This window comes from Lethenteron reissneri, chromosome 52, assembly GCF_015708825.2.
Source record: "Lethenteron reissneri isolate LAM-NWPU_2019-01 chromosome 52, ASM1570882v1, whole genome shotgun sequence".
Lineage (NCBI taxonomy): Eukaryota > Metazoa > Chordata > Hyperoartia > Petromyzontiformes > Petromyzontidae > Lethenteron > Lethenteron reissneri.
In genome coordinates, this window is record NC_083830.1 from 10,784,650 (window position 1) to 10,796,681 (window position 12,032).

General features: G+C 56.5%; 1 protein-coding gene across 1 annotated transcript in view; it reads left to right on the forward strand.

The window, feature by feature from the left end:
• The window catches only part of LOC133355972 (chromodomain-helicase-DNA-binding protein 7-like), a 109,197-nt gene that overhangs the window by 63,086 nt on the left and 34,079 nt on the right, over window positions 1–12,032 (forward strand). Inside the window, exons 11-17 of the mRNA XM_061573441.1 lie at window positions 439–576; window positions 4,019–4,140; window positions 4,516–4,759; window positions 5,905–6,081; window positions 6,769–6,912; window positions 7,799–8,060; window positions 10,672–10,882. Coding sequence (XP_061429425.1) covers window positions 439–576; window positions 4,019–4,140; window positions 4,516–4,759; window positions 5,905–6,081; window positions 6,769–6,912; window positions 7,799–8,060; window positions 10,672–10,882 — 1,298 coding nt within the window. The remainder of the gene's footprint in view (window positions 1–438; window positions 577–4,018; window positions 4,141–4,515; window positions 4,760–5,904; window positions 6,082–6,768; window positions 6,913–7,798; window positions 8,061–10,671; window positions 10,883–12,032) is intronic.

Here is a 12,032-nt window from a genome sequence, read left to right on the forward strand (position 1 = left end):
GCATCGCTACCTTGTGTACACTCTCTTGCCTTTTTTTAGTTATATAGTTTAGTGCAGGTGGTCATGCCAGTAACATGTGGCAACCCTAGCTTGGTTCAGCCGATGAGACCTGATGAGGGCAAAGCCAATTTTGAAATTACCTCCTTAAACTAATGCTGCTGCTTAATGCTGTATGCGTGTATGTACAACGTCTTTTCACACTGTACGTAGCTAACCGTGCTAATAGGAGGTGCGGGGGAAGGACAACAACACTACACACAAAACACAAAAAATATCGGTGTGGAAAGCCAGTTTGGCCGATGATTGAAAAACTTTATTATATGTAACAGGGCAGAACGGGGTTCTGTTTGCATGTGATATTGCCTTGCCCCAAAAGTCTATTCAAGGTTACGCGGGGGATTGTTGTGTTTATGCGTGTGTGTGTGTGTGCTTCTGCAGCCGGTGACGTACTTCCTGGTGAAGTGGTGTTCCCTGCCGTACGAGGAGAGCACCTGGGAGCTTCGGGAGGACGTCGACGCCACCAAAATCACTGAGTTCGAGCAACTACGCACCTGCAAACTGGACACCACCAGAATGGTATGCTCCAGAGTGGGGGTGGTGTGTGTGTGTGTGACCACCAGAATGGTACGCTCCAGAGTGGGGGTGGTGTGTGTGTGTGTGACCACCAGAATGGTACGCTCCAGAGTGGGGGTGGTGTGTGTGTGTGACAACCAGAATGGTACGCTCCAGAGTGGGGGTGGTGTGTGTGTGTGTGACCACCAGAATGGTACGCTCCAGAGTGGGGGTGGTGTGTGTGTGACCAACAGAATGGTATGCTCCAGAGTGGGGGTGGTGTGTGTGTGTGTGACCACCAGAGTGGTACGCTCCAGAGTGGGGGTGGTGTGTGTGTGTGACCGCCAGAGTGGGGGTGGTGTGTGTGTGACCGCCAGAATGTTTTTTATGAGACCCCACTAGAGTTGTCCGATCTGGAGTGACCCTGCAAACTTCCACTCCTGTTGTGCTGAAACTGCACTACCACCCAAGTGGTACTGTGAGCTCGCAGAGTGCCCATGCTTACGTTCTCTTCTTTCGTATGGTGTGGAGTTGATGGGCAGCGTTTATCCGTGCGCGTGTTTCTATGTTCGCGCCAAGGTTGGCGAGTGAGCCAGTAGATGACTTGAGGAGTAAAAGCGTTGAGGAGATCTCTGCTCACTACCAGAATGTCATGGCTGCCCCCCCCCCCCCCCCCCCCGTATTGGCACTACTTGCACTGGGCACAGTTGTGGTACAACACTCCGCGTGCCCCCTCTCTGCTCGCGCAGAGAGATGAGAGAGAGAGAGGAGTTCACCTCGAGTTATCACTTTGGGGGGGGGACTAGCAGACTGGCTATGTGTGCCAGCCCCGATGGCAGCGCTAACCGGATTGGCGATCACCCGGCGCCAGCCGTCAAAAGCGGCCCCCGCACGCGGCTGTGACGGCGGTGGAGCTGCCGCCGGCCCGCGCGAGGACCGCCGGTCGCGTGGGAGGCGCGTGAAAGTAACGTCGAGCGCTAATTGACGTCGTCGGGACTCCACGTGCGAAAGGAAGTCTGGCAGACGTGGAAATTGGGGGACCTCCGTAGGGAGGCGGTGTTGGGGTGAGGATGGTGGTGAGGCTGGCGGTGAGGATGGTGGTGAGGATGGTGGTGAGGCTGGCGGTGAGGATGGTGGTGCGGATGGTGGTGAGGATGGTGGTGAGGCTGGCGGTGAGGATGGTGGTGAGGATGGTGGTGAGGCTGGCGGTGAGGCTGGCGGTGAGGATGGCGGTGAGGATGGCGGTGAGGATGGTGGTGAGGATGGTGGTGAGGATGGTGGTGAGGCTGGCGGTGAGGATGGCGGTGAGGATGGTGGTGCGGATGGCGGTGAGGATGGCGGTGAGGCTGGCGGTGAGGATGGCGGTGAGGATGGCGGTGAGGATGGCGGTGAGGCTGGCGGTGAGGATGGCGGTGAGGATGGCGGTGAGGATGGCGGTGAGGATGGCGGTGAGGATGGCGGTGAGGATGGCGGTGAGGATGGCGGTGAGGATGGCGGTGAGGATGGCGGTGAGGCTGGCGGTGAGGATGGCGGTGAGGATGGCGGTGAGGATGGCGGTGAGGATGGCGGTGAGGATGGCGGTGAGGATGGCGGTGAGGCTGGCGGTGAGGATGGCGGTGAGGATGGCGGTGAGGATGGCGGTGAGGATGGCGGTGAGGATGGCGGTGAGGATGGCGGTGAGGATGGCGGTGAGGATGGCGGTGAGGATGGCGGTGAGGATGGCGGTGAGGATGGCGGTGAGGATGGCGGTGAGGCTGGCGGTGAGGCTGGCGGTGAGGCTGGCGGTGAGGCTGGCGGTGAGGCTGGCGGTGAGGCTGGCGGTGAGGCTGGCGGTGAGGAGGGGCGTTGGTGGGGGTGGTGAGTGAGTGGAGGTGTGTGGCAGGGTGGCGCGCATTGTTCTCACTTTGCGGTGTTTGATTTTTGTCGGATCCGTGGCCTGTGATTTGAACTACCAAGCACTCACCTATGTTTGTTTTTGCCCACGCCTGCACGTGTTTGTGTGTGTGTGCGCGGGTGCATGTGTGCATTTCCATTGCGTCCGTCTGTGCGCAAATGCCTTCATTTATTCATTCATGGGCGTGCGTGAGCGTGTGTGTACGCATACATTGTGCGTGCGGTTGTGTGTGCTTGTGTGCACATGAATGCATTTGAGTGTGTATGCGCATGCTTACGAGCATTTGTGCGTGTCTGCACTGGGGAGACAGTTGGGTCGAGCATGCTACTGGCATCGTCACCTTCTCGTTTACCGTTCCAACCTTAATAGGTGCTCGCTAACCACATTACCCTATGTTTAATGAGGCTATATGGGGATCTTTGTTTCTTTGTACTTTTGTGTTTGCGTGTGTGCATTACCTGAACACTTGTATTTGAGAATGTGTGTTTGTGATGTACGTGGGGAGAGGTGGCGCATCGGTTAGCGTGCTGCGCACTGAACCCAGCGATCCGAGTTCGAATCCCGTTCAAGGCCAACACCAGTGACGATGATATGAACTGGTCCTGGGCCTCCCCTAGGTCGACTCGACCTCAAATGAGGACTTGGTGCAGTGTGTAAACATCGCCACTCGGGAGAAAAATGTGGCCGGGTGTGGTGCTGGCCCCCCCACCCCCTTCCAGTGCCATGCCAGCCTTCACCAGTGCTACTCGCTATAACAGCACTTTCCTCAACAGTCTGAGGTCATCCGGGGGGGGGGATCTTTGTCGTTGTGATCTGTGCCGCACATACTTGTATCTACCGGCAGTCCCCGAGACACGCACGTCCCACTTACAAACATCCGCCCTTACGAACGGACCGCCATAAGGTGTGACTATTTTTGACCGTCCGACTTGCGGACGTTCGCTCGCACTCGCGAACCGAACCGCGGAACGATTTTGCTCGGCGGAGCTATCCTCCTCCACGGGATGTAATGAGTCCCCCCCATGCCCTTTCCGACGAGCAAGCCAGCGTCAGGACTCGAGGTGATAAACCTGATTTTTTTCACGTCACTTTATTATGTTTTTTTATTATGCAGTATTTATTTATTATGCAGTCTTATTTATGAGTTTATCAACGCTTCCCTTTCTTGACAGTTGAGTTTTTATTTTTTTTGAAGGACCCTGTGAGGTAAGAAGCTCTTAAGTTCTGGTTTCATCAACAAAAAACACACTCCGTCTCCGTGACAGACATGACGCATCGGAGAAAAAAAAAATTACATAAACTAATACATAAAAAAAGTAAAAAATCGTATAAATCATAAAACGAACCGTAACGCATTTTATAACACTGCCCCGTGTAAGCGCAATCAAACATTGAGTTCTGAGAGATTCTAACTGACTTACGATCACCTCTTGGGAATGTCACCTTGTTCGTAAGGCGAGGACTGCCGGTATACCACCTGTTGTGAGCGGGTGGGGGGGGGTTCGCACTGCTAGATCCGCTCAGCCCTCAATGCGTTCTCGTGCCCCCCCCCCCACGCCCACCGCCGTGCAGGAGCGGCCGCCGGCCAACGAGTGGGTGAAGCTGGAGCGCTCGCGCGACTACAAGAACGGCAACCAGCTGCGCGAGTACCAGCTGGAGGGCCTCAACTGGCTGCTCTTCAACTGGTACCAAAAGTGAGTGTCCCCCCCTCCTCCTCTCTCCTCCCCACGGGATGGCGGGGACGCCACGAGCTGTTGCTGCTCGCGTCATTAACACCGTGGACGTCCGTCTGTCTGTCTCCGTCTGTCTGTCCGTCTGTTTTTCCGTCATTCTTCCATGTGTGTTTTTCCGTTTGTTCGTTTCATCTGTCTGACTGTCCATCCGTCTGGCCCCCATCTTTGCGTCGGTTTGTCGGTCTGCCTGGCTTAATTTCCAAGCGTCTTTCCCTTCGTCCGTCTGTCCCTTCGTCTGTCTGTGTGTCTGTACATCGTTTCATCTGTCTGTCTCTGCATATGTCCAATTTATCCATCTATCCGTCCATCCGTTCATACGTCTCGTGTTCCCCGCAGGCAAAACTGCATCCTGGCGGACGAGATGGGGCTGGGAAAGACGATCCAGTCGATCACCTTCCTGCAGGAGATGGTGTACGTGGGCATCCGTCGGCCGTTCCTCATCATCGCGCCGCTCTCCACCATCGCTAACTGGGAGCGGGAGTTCCGCACGTGGACCGACCTGAACGCCATCGTGTACCACGGCAGCCTGGCGAGTCGCCAAATCATCCAGCAGTACGAGATGCACCACCGCGACGAGCAGGTGAGTCCCCCGCCGCGCTCGCTTGGCCGTCACTCCCAGTGTTCGTCGCGCGTCCCCCCGACCCGAGATGGTGCGATCAGGATGACGTAGAGGCGCAGTGCTGTCATTTGTTTTTGCTCGCACCACTGCTGGTGGAAGGGCCTACGCTCGAGGAAGCTATTTCTTCTTTTTAACTTGACTTACTACACAAAACGTGAGCCCGATAGAGCGCAGCTCGCGTCACCGGGTATCGCGATTGCAATTCACGGCAGATGGTCACGACGCAACTGGACTTGCGCTAGAGGGAGCTCATTGAGGGTGCGCTCTAGAGCCCAACAACGAGAGCATTTCCCGCCGCCTGGGCTTTGTACCCACGCGTCACCCAAGATGCGTCGTCGAAAACTCGACAAGAAAGATGGCGTCACGAAGTGGGTTGGGGTTGGTCGGAGCTCGTGGTGCCGGCAAAGGGTTGATTTAATTCAAGTCAAAATTATTTTGTACATTCAAATTGATAATTAAGTTCACGATACACGGGATGTCATTGGTTCTCGTGACTCCTTCAGCCGATAGTGGTCACTACATTAGCCGCAATGTGTTTAAACAAAATAAAAATAAAACTCCAGCGATTCGTAAACGGAATCGTGACGTGGAATCTCGGGAGTTGATCGAATCACCGGGGTCCGGGGTGGGCGAAGCGGGGGGGGGGGGGGGGAGCACCACGGGTGAATCGTTCCACCCGGGGATTCATTCCTCACCGATTATACTTTGCTGGTAGACTGGACTATGTTTGTACGTTGAACTTCTTTTGCACCGTCCGTCACCAACCGTGCCAATCGGAGGTGCTAATAGTATCCATAGTAACAGCGAGAGGTTTAACACGTAGGCTAAATGTTGTGGCTTTGCTCTCCAACACACTGGTTAGTGCTGTACTAGTGACGAATTGGCCACGTTCTGTTTACGTGACAACCCTTACTAGTTGGCTGTGTCGGGTGGTGGCGAGTTTTAACGACACATTTATATATTTACGCGACCTAACTCAAAACACCTGTAATTATGAGCGAGAGGTTTACTGGATGTGGTTGCTGTGACCCCCCGTCGGACCGGGCTTTGCACAAATCGCTGGCGCGCTCGCGGCACCTTAACCAGCCCGTGCGTTCCGTGGGCAGGGCCGCGCGATCCCCTGCGCATACAAGTTCGACGCCATCATCACGACCTTCGAGATGATCCTCACCGACTGCCCCGAGCTGCGCGACATCGGCTGGCGCTGCGTCATCATCGACGAGGCGCACCGCCTCAAGAACCGCAACTGCAAGCTCCTCGAGGGGCTCAAGCAGCTCAACCTGGTGGGTGGCCATCCTCCAGGGCCCACCACCACCACCACCCCTGTCCCTCACAGGGATCACCACCCCTGTCCCTCCGAGGCCCTCTCTCCGTCTCACTCGTCGTACCTCTCCGCTATACCACCGAGCCACGCCAGGGCCAGCCCGGCACGGCTCGGGAGGCTTACGGTTTATATTTGCACTGCCGCTGGTGCCGAGACGCCGTGGTGACGCCGTGGTGACGTCCTCGCGTTGTCCTACCCACTGAGGTCTCGCAAGATCAACGCGTCACCCCCCCCCGCCCCTTGGCCCTGCTTGGCCCCGAGCCAGGTTCCGGTGTCACGTGAGGCCAGCGGGATCGCCATTTTCTTCCGGTTCGGCAAGAGCCAGTTGAAAACCACCCGCCGTGATGGCAACCGCACCGGCTCCTCTCTGGGCGCGAGATATTTCCTTTTCTCACGGAGACATTCCATGTGTTGCGTGGTCTTTCCGGTTTATCGGTGACCTTTTTGTAGATTCAACACCGACCAAAAGTCGGCACAACACTCTCAGCGTTTTTGGTTGGCGTATCTCGTGCATGTGCTGTGTACGTATGTTGAACGTCTTTCACACCGCACGTGGCCGAGCGTGCTAATCGGAAGTACCGGGAAAGTTCTCTGGCGTCTCGTCTAACGTCCCGGTCAAACCTTCCTTGCGCGCGCACGAATCCAGGAGCACAAGGTGCTTCTGACGGGGACGCCGCTGCAGAACACCGTGGAGGAGCTCTTCAGCCTGCTCAACTTCCTGGAGCCGGCGCGCTTCCCGTCGGAGCCGGCGTTCCTCGAGGAGTACGGCGACCTCAAGACGGAGGAGCAGGCAAGCGCCGTCGCCCCCCCCTCCCCCTCCTCACTCAGCAACCGGCGAGTCGTTAGGCACGACGTCCCGACGTTTTGCTCCGCTCCCCCCCTCAGCGTGTGAAGCGAAATGTCTCCTACGTCTAAACCAGGCCACTCCAAACTCCTAACCCGACCCAATTCGCCATTCAGCTACTCGTACGTGTCCTCCCATTTAACCCTTACCATTACTCATAACCAACGCGTATGAGTGGCTGGTGGGGTGCTGCGGTGGCGACGTTAGCTCTGTCGCCTGGTATGAAGGAGGTCGTGGGTTCGATCCCAACCCTGACGCATGCTGCTGTATATTTGGAGTTTCAGGTGTCTCTCTCTCTCCCCGTGGTCACGTGGATTTTTCTCTGGGTCGTCTGGGTTTGCCCCTCCACATTTAGAATCAACATCACACGTTTAGAGTGTTTGTCTGCTATAAATTTCCACGTGATAAACCACTTCGTTGAGCTATCATTTGTGGCCAAGTCACTTCTGAAAAAGGGCTGTAAAGTTGAGTGGGCCTTACCTGGTGAAATAAAAATAAAATATTTGTTAAGGTCAGAGGTTTCATGAGAACCAATGGCTGGTCCCACCCTTGATCATAACGTGACCCCTAAACGTAACCTACCAGTCACTGGTACTCGAGCTCTCCCCTCGCTGAACATCATCCGACCTCGTTTAACCCCACCTCCGACGCTTCTCCCTCCGTGACCGCTTCTTTGTCACAAAACCGTCCGCGATTCAGTTCCCGTGCCGGCGTCGCCGTCGGCGTCGCCACGGCGACTCCGACTCTCCTTCCCCCGCCGGGGCGCGTCGCCGAGTTGACGCAGACCCCCCCCCACCCGCGCCCCCCCCCTCCCCTCTCGCCGGCCCCACAGGTGCAGAAGCTGCAGGCCATCCTGAAGCCCATGATGCTGCGGCGTCTCAAGGAGGACGTGGAGAAGAATCTGGCGCCCAAGGAGGAGACGATCGTCGAGGTGGAGCTCACCAACATCCAGAAGAAGTATTACCGCGCCATCCTGGAGCGCAACTTCTCCTTCCTGGCCAAGGGCGCGTCGGGCGGCCAGGCCAACCTGCCCAACCTCATGAACACCATGATGGAGCTGCGCAAGTGCTGCAACCACCCGTACCTCATCAACGGTACGACGCTGGCAGGCTGACGGTCGTCGCACCTCGGGGTGGGGGGGGTGGGGGTGATGGAGGGAGTGGGGGTGGTGGTGGGGGGGGTGGATGGGGGGCTGGTGGCGGGCGTGGGACGCTGACGCGGTGTTGACGGTCAGCGGCACGTAAATGCGTGCGTCACAGTCGGTCCATCGGCAAGGCCGCGCGTGGTGGTGGGGTGAAGTGTGGGTACGCCAGAATCTGAGAACACGTCTGGTCAGTGTGGAAGAGTAGTTTTCTGTCCTTCCACCGTTTAGTTTTTTGTCCTTCCCCCGCACCTCCGATTAGCGTGGTCGGCTACGTACGGTGCGAAAGAAGTTCAACATGCAGACACATACGAGAGTAGAGCAAATACCCCCTCTACAGTTTCCTGTTGTGGAGGCCCTTTTCACCAGCAGTGGCGTGAGCAAGCAGTTGCAGGGCTGCACTTTTGGTTCTTATTGCCTGTGGTGGAGACCAGAACCCCCGGTTGCAGCTCACTGCACTGGGATAGAATTTGGAGTAAAGCAGTCGGGGTGGTTGATAAGCCAGCGCTCGCCAATTAACTCAAATCTCTCGCTCACTTGACCGGCAATTGGCTGCCTCCGTATCGCTCTTCTATCGCTACTGCCTTGGTAACCGTTGCCGTGACGTTCACTGGTTGCTGTCTGCACTCGGTCTACCAGCCCGCCGACTGTCATCGTCTCATCCGCCACACTGCAGGTCACAGCAACACCCCCACTCGCACCCACTCACTCATTCAACCCCTCGCCCACTCATTCACTCGCCCGCTCAACACACTCCCGGACATCGGATTCCTCCTGTACAAAGAAATATTCCAATTCTGATAATCTGATTCATTCCCTCGGACTGCTCTCCGCTTCGGAGTATCCCAACGCCCTCACTGTGGTAACCCTTTGCTCAATTCGAGGAAATCGTTCGCTCTTTATCCATCACGCCTTGAAATTATTGCTGTTTGTCACCGGCCACTTGGCGTTTCTGGTACCCAGAGGCCTGAGTACGGCAACTGTGATTTTAAATCATTAAAGGTACGATCCGCGGCTGTGTGTGGTGTCCCCTCCCCGTTGCAGGTGGTACAGCCTGAATCTGTTCCACCACCTTTCGATCCGTCAGATGTGCGTTAATTGGCTGTCGGGGGTAACGATTGGTGCTGCGTAACGGGAGAATTGGTTAACTCTTTGCAGCTCGTCTGCCCCACCGTGGGTTCTAAACAGAAATCAACATTGTGGGTTTGTGAGTGTTTGCGGCATCATGAAGAGCGCCGTGTAACTGGTGGGGCAGCGGCGCAATCGTTCCCCTACCGCGCACCGCGCTGCGACACCAGGTGGCCCGAGTTCGATTCCTGGCCATGGCTCATGTCAGTGGAGAAGGACATCCGAACTGAACAAGCTGACCACCCCACCCCCCACTTCACCAACCCGTACTGACCAGCTGATGAAGTATGGTCAAATGGCCACCGTGACTTACACACACACTCTGTGGTGTGAGGTAGTCATCTGGCAGTGAATGTGACAAGGGGCTATCTTCTATCTATATATATAAAAGGGAAATTTGTGATTATGGTTATCTGTTTAAAATGTTTAGCGTACTTCCTGGCATGCAACAAACTTGAAATTTGCCATGTGGGTACTTTACAGACTGGACACCATGCAAAACTTATAAACATACACTTCTTTTTGGGGTGGGCGCAATAATATATTTTTTGCACGACAAGTGAGCTGTGACGTCACATCTGTCATGTCATTCCCGCAAATGCGGAAGCGTCACGCATTGTAGTGTAGTGGTTAGCACGCTGCGCTATGAACCGAACCCGGCGACCCGAGTTCGATTCCTGCTCATGGCCACCACCAGTGACGATTATTTGAACCGGTCCTGGGCCTCCCGTAGGTTGACTCAGCCTCAAACGAGTAACTGGTGTGGTGTGTGAACATCGCCATTGGGTAGACAAAGGCGGTCATGGTGAATCCAAGTCCAGGGCGAAGCCGGGTAGTAAAGCTTAGTATGCTCATAAATGAATAAATAAGACGTTATAAAAAAATATTTTTATGTTACCAGGTAAGGCCCACTGAGCTATATAGATATTTTTAAGAAGCAACCTGGCCACAAAATGAAAGCTCAATAAAGTGGCTTATCGTGTGGACATTTATAGCAGCCAAATAATAGAAATACTCAACGCATGTTTCTAAAAGTGGAGTTAAAAACCAGAGGACCCCGAGTAAAATCCACACGACGACGGGGAGAAGGACACGCAAACTCTAAATATACAGCAGCAGGCGTCAGGGTTGGGATCGAATCCACGACCTCCTGTATACCAGGCGAGGTAGTTAACATCTCGCCACGTTGCAATCGCTCACTTCTTAGCATTGTGTAATGATTCGCCTTTCCCGGCGGTTAATGGTGGCGAGTGTTAGCGTCTCTAGTTGCTGCGGGTGTCACCCGAAGACACCTTTTCGTACGGCACAGACGAACCGAAAAAAACAGATTCCTCGCGCGGCGATTCCGACACCACGGACCACTCCCTCCCCCTCAGCCACGACTCGTCGTGACCTTGTGACCCTGTGACCTTGTGACCCCGTGACCTTGCACGCAGGTGCGGAGGAGAAGATTCTGGAGGATTTCCGCGAGTCGCACGGGGTGGACGCCATGGACTTCCACCTGCAGGCCATGATCCAGGCGGCCGGCAAGCTGGTGCTGATCGACAAACTCCTGCCCAAACTCAAGGCCGGCGGGCACAAGGTGCTCGTCTTCTCGCAGATGGTGCGCTGCCTCGACATCCTCGAAGACTACCTCATCAATCGCCGGTGAGGCTGCTGGCCCGCGTGATGGCGCACGTGATGGCCCGTCCGCTCGCCCGCCCTGCGATTAGCACGGTTGGCTATGTACGGTGCGAAGTTCAACGTACATACGTACCCTCTAGCCCGCCCGCTAGCCCAGTCACGCTTGTAAGTGTGCTGTTGGCGAGCGCCTGTGAAGGCCGGCACGGGCATGCAAGAGAACGGCAACTGCTCCAACAGTCTGTAAAGGGTATACGGCTGATCTTTGTCTTGGTGCTTGTGCACAAAACATCAATGGGAGGAGGGTGGGGTGGGGGCTAACGTTGCGGCGATCGTCCCACGGCGGTCCGCTCCGCTCCGCTCAAACTTCAGGCTGGATCCCTGCTCGTTCCCTGCAACGGCCCCTTGAGACGCGGTCGCACCGAGGACGCCGTTTAACACCCACATCCTATTGCCGTGTCGGAGCTGTGTCTGCGTTGGTGCCGACAAACGCGGCCGCCGCACAGCGCACTAGCCGCTTCCGTGCCAACTCCGCTCGCCGCCGTGCCAGATGGCACGCGCCTCTTTTAGCGAGCGGCGGCCAGGCTACCGATTACGCTCAGTTGGAGCGTTAGTTGGCAGGCGTAATGGTCGGGGGGGAGGGGGAGGACGGGGAGGAGGGGGTTGGGGGGTGCGGCTGTGTGCTGGGTGCTTGGACTTTTGTAACCACGTGAGCGATGTCTTTCAAACGGTGGTCTCGTTCCGCAAGCAGCTGCTCCGGTCTCGAGGATTTTGGGTAAAGCGGTGGGGGGTGGGTGTGTGGGGTGATGGGGGGGCTGGGTGGGGGGGGATGAGGGGGAGTGGGGGTCTGGGAACCGTGGTGGCAGCAGTGGAGGCGGGTGGCGCGGCGGATTGTGGGCACGCGACGGGCCGGGCGTGATGGCTGCGGGACATCTGCCGCGGCGCCGCGCCGGTCGCCCCGGCTTGTCCGTCCGTGTGTGCGTGCGTGTACCCTGGAGGCCCCGGGCAGCCACGTGCCGTCACGCCCCCACCACCCACCGCCCTCCCCCGGTGGCCCCCAGGAACCCGCACACCCCTTCGCCACCCCCACCCCCCCTCTCTTCGCGAGCGACTTTCACTTTCTCGTCGGAACGCGAAAGACGTGATGGTTTTTCAAACCGATCTTGAAAGTTGGCGT